This window comes from Cynocephalus volans, chromosome 6 (assembly GCF_027409185.1).
Source record: "Cynocephalus volans isolate mCynVol1 chromosome 6, mCynVol1.pri, whole genome shotgun sequence".
Lineage (NCBI taxonomy): Eukaryota > Metazoa > Chordata > Mammalia > Dermoptera > Cynocephalidae > Cynocephalus > Cynocephalus volans.
This window is the reverse complement of record NC_084465.1, coordinates 26814872-26834515: the sequence shown is the minus strand read 5'-3', so window position 1 is coordinate 26834515 and position 19644 is coordinate 26814872. Positions and strand designations below refer to the sequence as shown.

At 38.5% G+C, this 19644-nt stretch overlaps 1 protein-coding gene across 7 annotated transcripts in view; it reads left to right on the top strand.

Annotated features, from left to right (window-relative positions):
- AHCYL2 (adenosylhomocysteinase like 2) overlaps positions 1-19644 on the top strand; it is a 205879-nt gene extending 186235 nt beyond the window's left edge. For 5 of the 7 annotated variants that reach the window (XM_063099313.1, XM_063099315.1, XM_063099310.1 and 2 more), the window contains 9 exons: positions 1757-1820; positions 2302-2390; positions 3814-3884; positions 6407-6501; positions 12974-13072; positions 14688-14756; positions 14879-14957; positions 16207-16327; positions 16735-19644. In XM_063099313.1, coding sequence (XP_062955383.1) covers positions 1757-1820; positions 2302-2390; positions 3814-3884; positions 6407-6501; positions 12974-13072; positions 14688-14756; positions 14879-14957; positions 16207-16327; positions 16735-16741 — 694 coding nt within the window. In that variant the 3' untranslated portion in view covers positions 16742-19644. Of the gene's footprint in view, positions 1-1756; positions 1821-2301; positions 2391-3813; positions 3885-6406; positions 6502-12973; positions 13073-14687; positions 14757-14878; positions 14958-16206; positions 16332-16734 lie in introns of those variants that run through there. The other 2 variants (XM_063099312.1, XM_063099311.1) reach the window with 1 other exon arrangement.

Below are 19644 nucleotides of genomic sequence, written 5' to 3'. Positions count from 1 at the left end.
GCACTGCCAAAACATAGTGCAAGTACAGCCTTCTGGAGATTGAGGTTCCACTTGGCAGAAATAAGGATATATTAGTAGTTCCAAAGGAACCCAGATATGATTTGGGGATCATAAAATAGTATTTCAGGAACTCTCCTGGTGGGTTATGGGGCTAGAAGAATTAGAGAAGTCAGAGACTTGCTGTGTCTTTTACATACCACCAGACAACCAGACAGCTTACTATCCTGGCCCCCTCAAAAATTCTTCCTTGGCTGAGGTCTCTCTACCCTTTATCCTTGAATCTTGAGTCAGATTGGGGTCCCTGCAAACACAGGGAAATCACTGCCTAACTGGAATCCATTCAGGTCTGTTAGCCTAGCTGTCATTTACAGAGTAAGTTGATGAAGTTTCCTTTCTACCACACCGTCATTTGTAATGGCAAAGATAGAGTATCTTCCTTTGGGAAGAGAGGAGAAAAGGATTGAGGGCATTCAAAGCAAAGGAGGCTAAGAAATGGGATCTCTTGATTCTCCTTTCTGTGCTAGCCGTTCCGGGACCATTCTCCTAAGCCATGACTTTTGAGTACGGTAATAGCCCAGCTAGACTTACGCTCTTCACTCAATAAGAATTACCTCTACTTAATTGATATTTAATGAGTTTCATGGTGGAGCATGGAGTTAAATTAGTTTTTATTGGTAGAGTTGCCATATCATTAAAAAAGACAGGACTTTCACAAAGAAATGGTTAAGTTTTGCAATGACGAATATGCTAATTACCCTGATTTGGTCATCACACATTGTATACATGTATTGAAATATAACTCTGTATCCCATTAATGTATATAATCAATACATTTCAATAAAAGAAATGCAAAAAAAAAAGGACAGGGACAGGATTTTTACTTTGCCTTTGGGACATTTATAGACTTTTCAACAGGAGAAGTAAGCAGATAGATAAGTAAGTAGAAAGACCCATAAATATTTATAAGAACTGTCTGTCTCAGAATAGTCTGAATTTTGACAGTGATTAAACCTGAAGAGAAGCCAGAAACTGCTCCTGCAAGTTCCTTTCAAGAGACCCTGGAAAAGTAAGAATCAGTTTCACAGAGAATCAAAGACAAAGAGGTAGAACATGTCTGACAAGGAATCAACACCAGAAATTCATTGTCTTTTGTAGTCAGTGTTGACATGTTTCAAAATTACCCTCCACCTTATTGCCCATTACCCTCCTGGTTGAATTAATGTGGGACCCATTCAACAGGGACTCATTCTAATATGACTAAATGTGTTACTCATTTATCATTGTTATATTTTATGTTTTCTTTCTAAACCAGTAAGCTTGAAGAATGTTTCCATTAAGGCAGAGCTTTGTCATTTTCTAAATAAAAATTACATTATTTTTATTTTCTTTTTTGTATCTGTTATTTCCAAATATTATATATTCAAAATATTATAAACTAAATGTATATTGCTTTTATATTTAAAAGGTACTATGTAACCTACATCATCTTCCCTTCTGCACCACTCCAGAAATGAAGAAAAAAGAAAAAAACCCTCACATATAGATAGAATTGGTTGAATGGCAAAGAGTGAGAAAATATTTATTTTACTCAACCTTTCCTTCTGGTCATTAACCAGTTTCTCTAGGGTAGATACTAGGCTTTCTTTCAAAATGGGAAACAAACAAACAGACAAACACCATGAGCAAAAAGAGACCTAATCTAACCTCAAGGTAGAAACAAGAAAAGAATATTCTGATTTAGTGTTTTTCCCCCTAGACTTAAAAGGACAACAGACATGATGTTTGGTGGAAAGCAAGTGGTGGTCTGTGGCTATGGAGAGGTAAAGTTTAAGCTTCCACTTATCAGGTGTTTAAAGTGTATTTTGCTGAAATAGTCTAGAATTTTTAATTTGTATGGACATAAGAGTACGTTCATTTACCACTTTAGATGGGAAAAAGTAACTTTAGAGGCCCTCTGGTTAAAGTTCAGTCTTTCTTTTTCCCTTTGCATTTTTCCATTTTTTCTTAAGTTGATTTTTGACTTGTTCCAGTAACACTGTTTGTGATGTTCTTTTAGCTTGTGTTTTGATTATAAATCGTGAGTGTGGGTGTTCTTATGCACATGAATGTGCTAAACAGGGGCCAGGGGGTTGTTTATGAACTGCATTCATTTCTTTGTTTTTCTTATTTTTTTCCCCAAGCATGAATCTATTCAGTGAAATCCTTTTTGGGGGTGGAAAGAGGGGTACACTTTACCAGCAGCTTTAAGAAATTGTTTTCTCATTGATTTTCCTTATTATGTGTGCTCTCTCCCTTCTTCAGGTGGGGAAGGGGTGCTGTGCTGCTCTGAAAGCCATGGGCTCCATTGTGTACGTAACTGAGATTGACCCCATCTGTGCCCTGCAAGCCTGGTAAGCACGCGAAGGGAGACATGCCTCCTTCTCTACACCACCTTGTGACATTTGATCTTGATTGGAGCTGCCTCCAAAGAATGGCCTGGTTAATGCTACATCTAATCTTAGGGGCCCACATCCTAAGGGAGTCTGCCACTAACCGTAAGCTTCTGTCTTTCAAAGGTCATAGAGCTTTGCTCTGAGAGAGCAGAGACTATCAGAGAAGCTAAAATTTAGAATTCCTGTGGCAATAGTAACAGGATGCTTTGAACCAGTGAACAAGTAGCCCCTTACCTTCTTCCTGTGTAATTCCTGCCCCTTTGAAAACAATGATCAAAAAAGGCTGGCATCAGGTGCTTTCCAATGTGATACACTGGAAAGCGCTCTTTTTGGTATTCTTCATGATTAGTTTAGATAACCTTAACCTTATCATGAGGAAGCATAAGGCAAATCCAAATGAAGGGTAAAATCTGCTAACTCTGAGTACAGGGTATATGGGAATTGTTTGTGCTATTCTTACAATTCTTAAGTTTGAACTGACTCCAAAATTAAAAGTTTTGATGACAACTTCAGTTAGGGATAGGTAGTAGGCTAGGACATTGTAGTTTATTTGGCTCATGCAGTTGGGTGAATAGTGATGCTGTTGATCAATATAGAAGATATAAAAGAAGAAATAGGTGGTGTTAGGGGTACAAAGAAGATAATGAGTTTATTTTCAAACACAATAAGTTTGAGATACTTCTGGGACATTCATAAGGAGCTATCCAGTGGATAATTTGATCCTTAGCTATGAAGCTTCAGAGAGATCTAAGCTAAAGATATAAATGTGCAAATCAACCACCTATATAAGTGGTCATTTGGACATATGGGAAGAGTATGGATGAGTAATGAAAGAATAGAGAAAAGAGTCAAGGGCAGATACCCTACCAATATTTAAAGGTTGGCTGAAGAAGAGGCAATAAGAGAAGTAAGAGGAAAGCCAAGAGAGAAAAGTATCATGGAGTCTAAGGAGTATAGAGCTTTAAGAAGGCAAATAATGTTTAATGTAGCAGAAGAAATCAAGTAATATAAGACTCTAGGAAATATTTTTGTTTCTGGCATTAAGGAGATCATTGATGATCTTGGAGAGAGCAGTTTCAATGGGGTAGTAGATTCAGTGGCTAAATGGTTCTTTCTAGAAACTCAGTCAGGGAACCTCATGGTAACCCCTGGCTCCCTATTATCAGGAAAAAATAAGTTCTGGTGATGTGAAGGAACCTTTTATTTCTGTTCTGTATGAACTAGGAAAATGGTTTGGATTTTTCACTGCTACAAATAGTCTAGCTATCTTAAGAAGTGACAACGTAGGTACCACAGGAACTTGGTAATAGCTTTTGAAGTTCTCTGGCAAAAGGCTCCCCAGCTGCCTATTTAGGTTAATTGATCTTGCTTTTTTCTGCAGTATGGATGGATTTCGACTGGTGAAATTAAATGAGGTTATCCGACAAGTGGACATTGTTATTACCTGTACAGGTATGATTATGACATATTAAATGGGGTGGCACTTGGGAATGCTTTCATGGAGCAAGTGAAAGATAATGGGCAATGTTCTGAACAAAACCAAACTCTAAAAGCCAGAAATAAGGGCTGGCTGGTCAGCTCAGTTGGTTAGAGCACGATGCTGATAACACCAAGGTCCAGAGTTCGATCCCTGTACTGTCCAGCTGTGCATGAATAAATGAATGCATGCATGCCAGAGATAGCAGTCCACAAAACCTGTCTTTCACATTATTCCTACCTCTTTAGAGCTCTGACCAAAGGTCAGATGATTTCTACAGGAAAGTTTCTTTCCTCCCTTTATAATGGTTAAATCTCTATCCATCCTCAACTACATAGAGGATGGCTAGGGATGAGATTCACTTGTAGAGTTTTATTTGGGAAGCAAGATACTAAATTTTTACATTTGATTTTTTATTTTACCTGCAGACATGATGTATGTTTCTCTCTAGTCCCTGTAATTAAGGCAAGGCTCGAGCAAAAAATGCTTCGTGGTGAGGGAAAGTGGGCGAGGTTATTGTGTTAATTCCCAAAAAGGTAGATTTTGAGTTTGAGAGAGGAATATGCAGAAATTATTGCTTATACTGAGATACTTATTTTTATGTGAGAACTATAAACCAGAGGAAATAATTCTAAAAATAATTCTATTTTAGGAGGAAAATCAGAATATTTAAGAATAAAAATATATTTGTATCCTCAGAGAGAGCTGTAAGCAGAGAATAAGGACCATAAGAAGCTGTACTTGATTCACATCCATCCCCTGGATCTTTTTTTTTAATAGCTTTATTTGAATGTAATTCACATACCATACATTTTGCCTATTTAAACTGTACAATTCAGTGTTTACTAGTAATTTCAAAGGGTTGCATAGCTATTACCACAGTCTAGTTTTTCTGTTGAAATATAACTTACATATCATAAATTTCAGCTTTTTAAGGTGTTCAGTTTAGTGGTTTTTAGTAAAGTTGTGCAATATTCCATTATCTAATTCCAGAACATTTTCATTGCGCTAGAAAGAAACCCCATACCCTTAGCAGTCACACCTTATTTTATCCTCTGCCTTCTCCAAGCCCTGGGCAACCACTAATCATTCTTTCTCTATAGATCTGCTCATTCCGGGCCGGCCCAGTGGCTCACTCGGGAAGAGTGCGGCACTGGTAGCGCCAGGGCCGCAGGTTCATATCCTATATAGGGATGGCCGATGCGCTCACTGGCTTAGCGTGGTGCTGACCACACCATGCCAAGTGTTGCAATCCTCTTATCGGTCAAAAAAAAAAGAGATTTGCTTATTCCAAACATTTCATATAAATGAAGTCATACAAATGTGGTCTTTTGTGACTGGCTTCTTTTACTTAGCATGATGTTTTCAAGGTTCATCCATGTAATTGCATAGATGAGTACTTTATTCCTTTTTATTGCTGAATAATGTTCCATTGGATATACTAAATTTTATTTATCCATTCATCAGTTGATGGACATTTGGATTGTTTTCATTTTTTGGCTATTATGAATAATGATGCTATGAACATTGTATACAAGATTTTGTGTGGACATTTATTTTCAGTTCTCTTGGATATATATCTAGGAGTATTGCTGGATCATATGGTAACTACTTTTAACATTTAACATTAATCCTACTTTTAACATTGAGAAACTGCCAAGGTGTTTTAAAATGGACTGCACTATTTTACAATCTCACCAAGAATGCATGTGGGTTCTAATTTCTCCACATCCTCACCAACACTTGTTATTGTCTGTCTTTTTGATTAGTGAGTGTAAAGTGGTATCTCATTGTGGTTTTGATTTGCATTTCCCTAAATGACTAATGATGTTGAGCATCTTTTCATGTGCTCGATAGCCATTTGTACCTCTTCTTTGGAGAAATGTCTACTCAGATCCTTTGCTCATTTTTCAATTGGATTATCTTTTTATTATTGAGTTGTAAGAGTTCCTATCTATTCTGCATGTAAGTCCCTTATGAGTTACATGAGATTTGCAAATATTTTGTCCCATTCTGTAGGTTGTCTTTTCACTTCCTCAGTGGTATCATTTGTAGCACAAAAATTTTTAATTTTCATGTTGTCCAATTTGTCTTTTTTTTTTTTTTTTTAAAGATGACTGATAAGGGGATGTTAAGTCTTAACTTGGTGTTGTCAGCACCACGCTCTCCCAATTGAGCTAACCAGCCATCCCTATATAGGGATCTGAACCTGTGGCCCTGGTGCTATCAGCACCACACTCTTCCAAGTGAGCCACAGACCAGCCCTAATTTCTCTCTCTTTTTTTTTTTTTTGGTTACTTGTGCTTTAGGTTTTATACCTAAGAAACCATTGGCTAACCCAGGGTCACCAAGATTTACTCCTGTGTTCTTTTAAGAATTTTATAGTTTTAGCTCTTACATTTAGTGCTATGACCCATTTTGAGTTAATTTTTACATATTGTATGAGATAGGGGTTCAACTGATTCCTTTTCATGTGGATCTATCTTCTGTTTTTAAGGTAACAAGAATGTGGTAACCAGAGAGCACTTGGACCGTATGAAGAATAGCTGCATCGTTTGTAACATGGGACATTCCAACACGGAGATTGATGTGGTAAGATCAAGTGACTCATTATTGGGGGCTTTTTTTTTCCCCTCTCCTTCCCAAGAAACAAATGGGAAGAGGAAACAGCAGGGTCACCAGCCATTCTAAACATGACTTTCCGGGCAGAATTCTCCACATCTGTTTACTTACTAGTCCAATGGCCTAAGTTTGAGAATTCTGTATAGCTTCTTTATTTCAGATGATTGTCTTTTACCCAAGCTTGAGACCTGCTTATACTATAAGCCATTTTATCTTTTTGTTTAGGATTAGCTGGGTAAAATCAAAACTACAAAAAAGATACAATGAATGTGAATCACTGTTATAGTCAGTATTTTGGAGATGTTTGATTTTACCATGAAGATGAAATAAGTTGGTTGGTCCAAGGACACAAGTCAAGGGAGAGAAATCTATGGGCTGGGAGGATTACATAGCTTAAGATTGACTATGTCTATCAAATACTATGGTTTCCTCTTTTTTCTCCCTCTTTTATTAGGTTAGGTTTCCCCTTAACATATTTTCCAAACTGTAGTAATTGGGTCTGTAGGTGTCACGATCAATCCAGAGCCATTGTGTAGTAGCATGTATTCTTCAAACCTGGAAAATCTATCACGTTAGTTCTCCAATTTTATTATGTTCACCTTATAATTTTCCAACCCAACATAGCACTTGTTGCTAATAAGTTGCCCTGGTAATGGCTAATAGAAGTGTTATTTATTTCTTTTCAGACTTACCAAAGTATTTCTCAGTGTAACTTTCACTCTGGTTTTAAATTTTTATGGCATTTTATGGCAAAACTATATTTCTCTCTGGGTAACTGGCTCAAGCAAAGCATGCTTTCATCTCCACTGAGGGCTGCTCTGATTGAGCTTCAGCATTGCCAGGTAAGGATCAGTGGATAGATTGAGAGCTGTTGGATAATACTTATTTTATACGGTTTCTCGTTTTGTCTCTACACTCTATTCTTCTATTATTACAAATAGCTATAAGGAAAACCTCCTAAGAGCCTATTTCTACCTTAGGGTGTCTGAGGGGCATGGCTCCATTATTCTGTCTTACCATGACAATTTGATTACAATGAATAATTTAGTTGGTGCTTGACTTTTTTTTTTTTCTCTTACATTTCACTTACGTGCTGTACCACCCCTTTGCTAAATGGTCAAAGATAATAATATTTCTAAAGCTGTCTAGCACATGATTGTCCTTTCCTGGATTAACTTGCTTATAAGAACCACCAAATGGGAAAAGCCTAAAGGAAAGTATTCATGTCATACCCTGGGTCCTAATGAGAAATCTTCAGAGTAGCGGTAAGGGAAGGAATTTTCCTTTCTAAACCCTGAGGAAGCTCTGAAATAAAAATAACTCCAAATGCAATCATGTACCTTTTATATTTTTACTTTATCTCATTTTATTCTCTTAACCACTCCATGAGGCATTATCCTTTTTCTTAATTTTCAGTGTGAAAACTAAGAACTTAAGTAATTCGTCAGTCATATAATTGATTCAAAATGAAATTGGAGAGGGCCAACTGGTTAGCTCAGTTGGTTAGAGCATAGTGTTGTAACACCAAGGTCAAGGTCAATGGTTTGGATCCCCTTACCAGACAGCTTCCAAAAAAAAAAAAAAAAAAATGGAAGTTGGAGAACAAAATCCAGGTTTCTGACTTAAATCTTCTTTTGTTTTGTGTTGTTTTCCTATATGTTGCATTATTACTCCCTCATGATTTGTAGATTAATTTTAACTTCAAATTGTGATAGTGATTTCTCCTTTGAAGGCAGCTCAGACATAAGTAATCTTTCAAGATAAAGGTCAGAAGACTCTTTCCTTCCAATCACAAATATATTTTATGTCATTGCTATAGGCCAGGTGCTATTCTAGATGCTTGGAGTCAGTGAACAAAGCAAGCAAAGATTCCTGCCTTCATAGAGCTTACATTTTAGTGAGAAGAGCAGTAAACATAATAAATAAAATCCATAGTATGTAGAAGGTGAAAGCACCACACACAAAAAAAGAAAAAGTAGAGCATGGTAAGGGGAATCGAGAGCTGGGTTGTAATTTTAAATACAGGAATCAAACAATGAGCTTTATTAAGATGATGATTTTTGATCAGACTTGAAGGACTTAGTTAGCCATGTGGATTTTTAGGTGAAGAGCATTTCAAGAAGAGAGAACAGCTAGAAAACATGCCCTAGCAACAAGGAGACCAGTGTGCTTGGAGTAGAATGGGCACAGGGCAGGGGAGAGGGAAGATGAAGTTAGAGAGGTCGTAGGCCAGATCTTATAGGGCCTTATAGCCCAGTGTAAGAACTCCTGATTATATTCAGAGAGAATAGGGAGCCGTTACAGGGTTTTAATGATCTAACTTGTATTTGAAAAGGATAAATTTTATTTTAAAAGGATCATACTGGCTACTGTGAGATAGAGCTATTTTGCAGATATTTCCAGGTAGACCCCTCATATCTGCCACTGACATGAGCCAGTGGCCATCTCTCACTTCTCTTCTCTTTGTGCTCTTCTTGGCAGAAGATATGTGGCTAAACTAAATGTCCAGAAAGAGAGAAAGTCTTTTGAAAAGTTAAATTACTGAACCTTTGGTGTTAGTGTCACAGGGCATGTAAAATGAAATTTAAAGAAATAGCAAACTCAACTAATAATTGAAACCAGAATCACTGTTTAGCAGATTTATATTGAGGACTTGCTCTGCTCTGTACCTAGGAACAATTGGCTGAAGAAATATCAGTAAATAATATCCTGGCTCTCGTGGAGCTTATATTCTAGTGTGGGAGATAGATAATAAACAAATAAATAGTTATTGTCAGTGAGTGCTTAGTAGTGAAGAAAAACAGCAAGGTGAGGACACTATTTTAGTTAGGGTGGTCAAAGGAGGTTTCTCTGAGGAGATAACATTTGAAAAAAAAAACCCGAATGAAATGAAGAAGCAAGCCATCTGAGCATTCTATTCGAGGAGAATGATGAGTAGAAGACCCTGAGGTAGAAACCTGCTTGATGTGTTTGAGGAACAGAAAAGAAGCCATTGTGGCAGGAACAGACTGGGCAGGTGGTAAGGGGAAGAGGCAGCTCAAGGCGGTAGCGGGCTGTGTGGAGCTTTATAGACCATGATAAGGACTTTAGATTTTATTCTGAGTGTGAAAGAAGCCTTTGGAAAGTTTTGAACAGATGAGTGACAAAATCTGATTAACATTTAAAAAAGTTACTCTGTCCTTTGTGTAAATAAAACAGTTCCAGAGCTTGAGTAGTGATAGAGACAACAGGAGGCTCTTTCAAACAATAGAAGGGGTGGTGGCTTGGATTAGGTGGGTAAGGAACGGAGGTGATAAGAAGTGATATAGTGTGACCAATGGCATATGCTAAATGGATTAGATGCAGGGTGTGAGAAAAAAGAGAGGAGAATCACTATAAGTCAACTCAGTGAAATTGCATAGGAGAATGATTTGGTAAGTATTTATCCAGATATTTGTAGTAATCAAAACCCTTAGGGTTTTTTTGTGGGTTTTTTTGGTAGGAATTTGTAGTTTTTACCTAATCTCTAGACGTTGCCTTCTGCGTCTTTAGGAACAAATCATCAAAAGAGTTGATCATTCAGAAAGCTCTATTTTTTTCTGAGAAACATTAATACTGTGAATACTTAGGGAACCTGTGATAGAGACTGTGCTCTTAGCCACCATGTCTTTCTTTTACATGTCTTCTTTCTCTTGAAAGCAGACTTGCTTACCCATATGCATCACGTAGGCCTGTACGATTGTCAAGCTTCACAATTCAAGTGATTAAACCGTTATGTACACATGCTCTTAAAAGTTTTTTCCAGCCAAAGAATGATTTGACCTGAGACCTTCTATTGACTCCATGCTTTATAGACTAGAACCAAAGTTGTTCTTCCTGAAAAAAACTGATTTGTACTGTTCAAAATTATATAAAACCAATTTGTGCAAGCATAATAACTGGCTAACTTATGGTAGGATGTACACCTAGTTTGGGAACGTAATCTGCATAGAGAACCATTTTCCTGGTAGATTGCTTAGTGATTGTAAATCCACAGTGAAAACAACTGGATGTCTTTAAGAGAGATTATTGTAAAGCTGTAGGCATTCGGATAGGAAACCCCTTTTCTTTTGAGGAGTGTGACTCCCAGATAGAACTTAATAGTCAGTTTACTGGAGCTCTCTGGACAGTGGTAGAGATCAGTTTACCAAGTTTCTCTTCAAATCCCTTTTTTAAACTTACCCTTGGGTCTTTTTCCTACATCATATCCATTGTAGTGCTCTAGTAAACTGCCTCTACTAAACATTGATCATTTTCTTATGTTCATAAAGTGTCCTTTCCTTGATTTCACCATATCTTTCTTCCCAAGGAATATTTCCTATGACTGTTGTTATCATGGTATCAGCTCTTTCTTCCCAATCACCAAGATTGTTTGTCCTCTAAAAGATGAGGGGTATAAAACACTTAGAACCTGAAATACTTTAAAGTCTCGTCATCTCAATAAAAAATGCCAGTGTTGCCAAGGAGTATCTTCTTGGCTCTATGTGGTTATTATCCTCCATGGTGCTGTTTCCAAAGGCTAAGGATTGCCTTGTATATCTTTAACTTCCCAAAATGGTCCATTTGCTTAAATTATTTTGAATTCTATTTACAGTGTATATTTATAAAATTTCTTTTTAAAATTCTAATTTTAAAGTAATACTTGCTTAGTTTAAAATTCAAACAATATAAATGTTTAAAGTAAGAAGTAAAAAATCTATAAATTAGGGTTATATTTACTATGTTGCTCTGCAACGTGATTTTTTCACTCAACAATAATGAATGATTTTCATGTTAACACATATAGATCAATTTTTTTTAGAGTTACATAATATTCTATTGTATAGAACTATCGTGATTTACTTCTCTTGATTTACATTTTTTGCTATTACAAATAACCCTGGCTTGAACATTCTTAGACAGTTACATTTCTGAACTTAAGCAAGTGTTTCTATAAGATGGAGCCTCAAAAGTGAAGTTGATTGGTACATCAGTGTTAAGTACATATAAAATGCTGTGGGCTGGCCAGTTAGCTCAGTTGGTTAGAGCGTGGTGTTACAATACTAAGGTTAAGGGTTTGGATCCCTGTACCAGCCTGCCACCCCCAAAATAAATAAATAATTAAAAATATTTTGCTAGCTACTGCCAAATCGTCCTGTGGAAAGATTGAACCGATTTATGAAACTTGACATCTCAAGAAATTTTATGTTTCCCATCTACCTAATAAAGAAATGGTCCAAACCATTAATATAGTTCTGAATATACTGAAATATAATTATATGTCTGTCTTTCCCACTAGATTGGTACTTCCTCAGGGATGGGGATAATGGATTTCTAAACACTGATTGAGCACCCCCTTGTAGGCTTAGATAGACCTTGGGGATATAAAAATGAAAAGTAGATACTGATACTGTCCCTGTCCATAATTAGCTCACAGTCCACTAAAGGAATCCACAGTCTTATCTATATTGCCTAGAATATTACGATGCCTAGAATATGGTATGTACTCAGTAAATGATTCTTGTATAACTAAAAGTGTTTCTCTTGTTTTGTCAGAAAACTGCTATTTGGCAGAACTTCTCAATTTTATCAAATGAGCCAGTGCGTAGTTTTGGAATATCAACTCCTTTTCTATTTTAGGCATTGCGTGTTGGAAGAAGGAAGTTGTTGTCTTAAATCTATACCCTGTAACTGTTATTTGATTGCTGCTGTTAATAAAGTTAACATTTTTTCTCTTGTTCTCTGAATATACAATGTACAGAAATGGAAGGAGGGTGAGCCATTGGAGCTTTACTTTGACATTAAGCATTTCTTTAAAGGCTACCTCACATTGCACTTAGGTCACAAAGCTTCTGTAACTTTAGGGTGAACCACCAATGTTGAGACGGTGGAACCTGGGACATTGGACATGAGGGCAAAACCTTGGGCCCCAGCATGCTATGTTTAGGACATTCAGCCTTCTCTAACTAATCCCACTCAGCTCTGTCCTCCTTTTTTTCTGTGTCTCTTCAGCACTTATGTATCAGTTTGCACTGGGTTAATTTGCACTTGTTTGCATGTTGCTTTGTAAGTATCTCAAAGGCTTTTTTTTCCTCTCACATGTGTATTGTTTTATGTCCCCAACTATAAGTGGAAGCTTTTTGAAGGCAGAAACCATGTCTTTGGTTTCTTTTGTATTTCCCATAGCACCTTTTACTGTGCTCAGCAGAGAGTGGGCGTACAGTAGATGTTGTGGAATGACATCCTGAGTGATCCCTCCCTGGCTGGGCCTAAGATTAAATTCCCTGAAATGGATCAGTCCTAACCAACCCAGGACAGGTATTCTCCATATGGCATGTTGGTTGCTTCTTTCAACTTGCTATTTGAAATGGCTCCCTTCAACATCTTTCTGTCCCCAGAGTGGGACTTGCCATGTCTGATGATGTGCTTGCTGTATATGTTCCAGGCGAGTCTGCGGACACCAGAACTGACCTGGGAGCGAGTGAGATCCCAAGTTGACCATGTGATATGGCCTGATGGCAAGAGGATAGTACTGCTGGCAGAGGTAAGACTGAGGCTGGCAAAAGGTACTCACTCCTGACAGGAGAGACTGCAGTACCCAGGTCGCCTCCTCCTCATGTTCTCTCATACTTGCAACGCCTTCTCTTAAGCACAGGTTTAACTACTTTACCAACGGATTTTACTTCTAATTGTGAAAGATCTTTTCATTCAGCAATTAACTAACTATTTTGGTTCTCCACTTTTCACCAATTATCCTGTCTCTCCATGTCACTCTACAGGTTGAGTCAGATGATGACTATTACTGTGGAAGGAATTACAGATAGCACCAATGCCACTTTGAGTGATGCTTACAAAGAGATAATGTCATTTGTGGGATGGTTTAATCAGTAAGGATAAAGTAGATATTCCTAACTCTAAAACTGTCTTAGGCAAGCTCTGGGAAAGTCATGTCTTTGCTGATAGATTCCCTGTTTCTGAGTGTCCATTTCCCTTAATTGAGCCAAATGTGTAGGAGGCACCCAGCTATACTGGTTGCTTGATTGAACTCTCCCCATCCTGGCTTCTTCTGGCTCATACTTATTCTTGACTGTCATTCCACTTAGCCTTCCATGTCAATGTCTGACCACATTTCCTTTCTTCAAATCTCCTCTGGATTTCTGACAGCTATGATGATGCCCTGTGTTCTTACCTTGAAGCTTTCTCTTCTTCAGGGAAAGATACCAAAATAACAAGGAGACTAAGAATACTTTTCTTGGGTTTTGAAAGATACACTGTCTTTATCTAGGGGCCCGTAAAATTAGGTTTGAGTATCCTTACTGTTCTCTTTACCTTTTCCTCATCTTATCCCACCTTCTCAGATACTTTAGGGCATCTGTAAAGGGACTGAATTATTTCCTCACAAGGAAGGAGTGTGTATAGGGAGGGGGGATGGGCAGGTTGTTAAATATGCATCAATAGCTTTGAAGTCAGCCCACTGTCTGGCGACTTATTTCTTATTGCCCTGGGACATCCCGCCTAGTGATTTTGGTGACAAAAGCAAGCACCACAGGTATTTTGGGGCATATAGTTGAGCAAAAAATGTGGTCATTCTTACTAGGAAACAAAATAGGAAAGGGTGGCATTGGGGGCAATTTCTAGGTCTTCTACTGTCTTAATACCTACTCAAAATACAAATCTGCCCTTGAATTCAGGAGAACCTAACTGAGGAAGAAGCACAAAAATCATTACAGCTTCCTAAATCCAAAGATATTTCCCCTTACAACCTGGAGAGATCATTCCTGGATTTGACTAGAATATTGTTTAGGATAGTCTTTCAAAGGAATACCAATCCTCAGAAGGAAAATATTTTTCCATAGAGAGTGGAAAATTTGAGAGAAATATACCTTCCTTGGCATAAACCCTTAGTATCAAGTGACCGTCTCTATTCCTTTCTACATAATTCCAGAAATCTTTTAGAGATTACCTTTATCAAATTATCCAGAATTTTCAGTGATCTCATTTAAGTGTCAATCAGTTACCTCCTATTTATTGAATACCTGCTTTTTGTCCAGCAATGTTAGTTGGGAAGCATTTAGAAAACAGCAGTCATGTTCTTCCCTCGCTCTTAGAAGGCCTGCAACTTTGTCGTAACCCATCTGTGTCTTCACCTTGATCACTAGGGCCGTCTGCTGAACCTAAGCTGCTCCACAGTGCCTACATTTGTGCTCTCAATCACTGCTACTACTCAGGTAAGGCCTCCAGAGTGGGACAGCAGTGGGCTGGAGAGGGCCCTCAGACCAGCCAGGTTTCACTTGACATGAGGTAGATTGCTATGAATGGCACATCTGAATCCATCTGTCTGTTTCTCTAGGCTCTTGCCTTGATAGAGCTTTATAATGCTCCTGAGGGTCGCTATAAGCAGGATGTCTACCTATTGCCCAAGAAAATGGGTAAGCATGTGCTTTTCCATCCCTATCCTTACCAAGTAGTTCAGAATCAGAGGCTAAAGGAATTTTGGGGCCATTAACTTTCTTATGGATAGAAAAAAAAAGATAGCTGTATCTTGTAAAGAAGGAGCTAAGATTCCTAGGTTCGATTTATCCCATTTTCCACATGGGTTGCCCTAGTGAAGTTGTGACACTTTGCTCTGATTTAGTTTACCTGCCTGTGAATTTTAAGGGTTTTCTCTCTTAAAGTATCTTATATGAAAGAATCTCAGAGGAGAAAAAAAATCTTCCTCCAAAAGAGAGAAGTTATCTCCTAGCTTGTGACATCTGAGTTATTCCAGTTCTAGGCTGCTGAATAGCCCCTACCAGACTTCTCTCACACTGCACAGAACTTTCATACTACAACTTCTAACACTAACCCCATTGCTTCGGGCCAAAGGCGAGACTCTGAATAGCTCCTGTTCAGAGTTTAGTTATGTGAGTGTTTGTATAAGAGAAACATTAAACTGTCTTAAATTTTTAAAGAGGCTGCCTCATGCACCAGAACTGATTCAGTGTGTTTATAAATTCCTGAGTCAAGGATCAGGGGATAAATCAGCTTCTGGTTTTGTTTTGCTTTAGCACTAGGCACATAGCAACTGTTAGTAGTTGATATATTTTCCCTTTAATAGACACTTTGGAAGGATATAAAAGAAATAGAGCAGTCTGTATTCTGACTGAATATATAATGAAGTTGGGGAAGCCAAATAAATTCATAGGAAATGACAGAATATAAATAAGTGCTATGTATGCAGATGATAGAATGTAAACAGAAACTTGTAAGAACTAAGAGTACTAGAGGCAAAGCACACAGTGTCGCATCCTTCTTGGTTATGGCTTTCCAATTTCCCCAGGTGTTATCTTTTCTGAGTGACCCAAAGTCTACAGTTCAACTAAAGTTGGAGCTTTCCATTGTTTAGCCTCTCTATTATCCCATTCTTTCTTTTAGACCCTAAGGCCTATTGCTTCTTTCATCTCTCTCTCACCTTTCTGGGGAGAAGGAAAGGTTCAAGGAAGAAAGAGTAAGGAAAGATATTATGGCTTTCAGAAGCACTGGGCTCAAAGCTAAAGGCAACCATTCCTTAGAACCGAGGGCCAGTGGGCAAAAGTTAAGCATTTTTTATTCAGCTCCAGGAATTAGAGCCTATCTTAGGGAGAACAGCCAGCTAGGAGGCATGAATGCTCATACCAGTGCTTCTGTGGTCTGTTCCAGATGAGTATGTGGCGAGCCTACACCTGCCTACCTTTGATGCCCACCTGACAGAGCTGACAGATGAACAGGCCAAGTATCTGGGACTCAACAAGAATGGGCCCTTCAAGCCTAATTACTACAGGTGACTTGGGCTCCCCAGAAATCAGGGAAGCCTAGGAAGTAGAGAGCTTCCTGCACTGGAATTGGTCTTTGCATCCCCCACCACATACATTTACATGAACTCAGAAAAATAAAACCACTCCCCGTCACTGCCACCCCAAAGGATTCTTCAAATGGCCTCCTTCAGACATTAGTGTTCCCCTTCCTGAATTGCCTTTCTCTGCTTCATCTTCTTGCTATGATTTTTATCTCTTTATGGAGAAATACTGTCCTTTTCCACCAATGTAAAAAAGAGCCACAATTATCTACCCCCACCATACACTCCAGAAAAGTGCCCACCTCCCTGGTATACCTTTAAGCAGGCTCTTCATGTCCCAGCATCCCCGCTAGCTGACAACATCACAGTCTCATCTTTCTTTTTCCTTCCAGGTATTAAGTTTCTGTAACTCAAGCCAGAAGAGGTTGTAAGGAATAGAGCTCCAAGCCTTTTCTCCACTACTATACAAGAAAAAACCCAGCAAGCTGCTTCTCCAATCAGAGCTGCCCGCCGTGCTCACCTTATATGTTAGGTTATTTATTTATTAAAATCTAGAATTCTGTGCCTGTAGCCCTGGCCCTGAGTGTGGTTACTGCCCCAAGGGCCATGACAGCCACAGAGGACAGGCTGAGGAAGGAAAGAAATGGGGCAACCATTTCCAGTGCATCATTCACATCATTCCCCATTGACTCTGAATCCTCAGCAATGGCCATTTTTTTCTTGTCCAGGATCAAGAGTTAGTCCAGGGATTCCAGACTCCTTATTCCCTGGGGTTTTCTGGAATAAATTTTCAACAGCTGCCTTTCTCAGCTTAGGCCTTTCCCCAGGTGTGAGGCCTTTTGGAAGCCACCGAATTTATATGGCCATCACTATCACTGCCTTCTTTATACAAAGGCTAGTAAGGAAGGAGTGCTATGGCTTTGGCAAGCTACACCAAGAACTCAGCTGTGCCTGTGCCTACTGGGGGTCTCCTTCCTTACTCAGGACTTCTTTCTTCTCCTTGAATATTTATGTCCATTTTAACACTTTCTAGTTCCAAGAGGGATGTGCTGCCATTATTTCCTCATCAACTTTGGTGTGTGTCAGACATTTGTTTTGCCATCTTTCTAACCCAGCCAACCTCTGCTCACTCAGGAAGTGGGGGCCAGCTCCACTGGGACCCATAGTTTTACTTCCTAGTCATTTAACTATAATTTCCCAGGAAGCCCCCTCCAGACTGCCACTCTCAGAAAAGGAGGGTTTGTTATGAAACACTCCTTCTGGAAGCATCTTATTGCCTAAAACTACTTCTGAAATTGAGTAGGGATTTGGAGGTCTAAAACTTGACACTTTAAAGAAGCAGAGTATATTTATTTGTTTCTGGGGAAGGATTTGACACTCTAAACTGTATCCAGATGATCAAAGCTAGTTTGAACCTCATCAGACATTTATACCTTTGGCCATTGCCATTGATGAAACAGATCTGCAATCTGATATGTGTTCTTTCTTCTCTGCTGGCATATCTTTTATGATCTGACCTCTTCCATTTAAGGATTCTGTATTTCAGAGGTAGTTTCTTGAATAACACCAACATTACAAAATATTAGTAATGTGAGCAGCATGAAATTTTATGTCCCACCCAAGAGGTGGATTCCTTTTGGAGACTCACCTGGTCTCAAGGATTCTGTTGGGACCAGATAGGTTCTAAGAGTTAAAGTCTGGAGTGGCCCTAGGGATCTTGAATTAAATGAGTTCCTCTTCCCCTGCCAACCCTACTTAACACTCTCATGTTTGTTGTTTTTTTCCCAATTTTTTCTTATGCTGGTCTGCCTCAAAGTCTAAAGACCAAGGTGACTCAAGGAAACACCTGACCACCCAGGATCACTATAACCTTCCCATCCTGCTTTTCCTCTCCTACCTCCACTCTCTCTAACTTCCTCTGTTCTTTATTTATATACCCTCATAGCTAGTGTAGAAGTGACCTTACTTTTGGAGGTAGAGAGGTGGAACTTGGGTAAATGGCTATTTGCCTCATTAAATAGTATATGGGCTTAGTCCTTAAAGTCTGGTTCTTCAGAGGCCATATATCTCAGCAAGTACTAGAGAAGTGTCACATACATGGCTATTTTTTTTTATAGGAAGATCATAAATGCTGAAAGTTCCACTAGGCTACTCAGTTCTTCCTTTTGCCTACCCAGTTCTGTTTTTTATATTAATTAATTGGATCCCTTTAGAAAAAGATTCAGATCTTTGTAATTTGTCTTATACCCACAGCAGATTCCAGTAGGCAGATATAAGGACTCTAGCCTATTAGTTTCATAGACCAAAAGTCATAACCTGCTATTTCTTAGCAAAGCATTGCTCTCTGTGGAGCTGGTACTTCCAGAATACTCTCTGACTTGCTATAGTGAAGAGACCCATTCCAAATAAAGAAACCACACTGGGATTCTAAGTTAGGCTACCAGTATTGCTACCCCTAGTGAGGTATTTGCCTCTGAGTTTCAGATGACCTTTCTTCCCTCTCTGGGGACTCTGCGTCATCAACCATTAAAAAGAAAGAGGCCCAGGCCTCCTGAGTATTTGAATTCTATCTTAGTGCTAGAATCTGGTAATTGTTCCCTCTACCCTTGGAATCGGAGCAATGTGTCTTCTTTCCTTCAATTTCTCACCTTAGATGCATCCTAGCTATCTGGAAAAATGGGAAAGAAGGCTAATTATCTCTTTGTATGTGGCCCTGGCCTATGGGGATACATACCATTTTCTCTACAATGAATTTGTGCTAGTTTTCAAGGTCTTCTTTGCCTTCTTAATAGAAATATTCAGTTTTCTTTTTCTCATTAAAAAAAAAATGTACCTAGTCTGCCTTCCCTTTGCCCTCCTATCTCCCCATCCTACCCTCCTATATGAGCACGGCTCCTTATGGCCACATACTCCTGCAAAGCTTTTTTGCTGCTTGGCTTTTCTCTGAACAGATCTGAAATTGCTGCTCCTGTGGTTTTCTCGAAATTAACTTTGTTATCGTTTTAAAAAAAGAAATCAAAATGCATTGTTGCATTAAGCTTTTTTAATAAAGGAAAATTACGGAAAGAAAATAGGCTACACCAGCAAATTATATGCGGACAGGTTCTAAACTATCTATACAATACATATACATATATATATATATATATATACACATATATATATATATAAATAGTCATTTAGTTCTCACTGTCATCTTACTGAAAGGAATAAAACCTCTAAGGGTCGCCATTTCTTAAAAGCTCTTGGAAATCTTCATGTCTAAGTGATTGTATTAGATCAGCAATAATGACTATGTAATC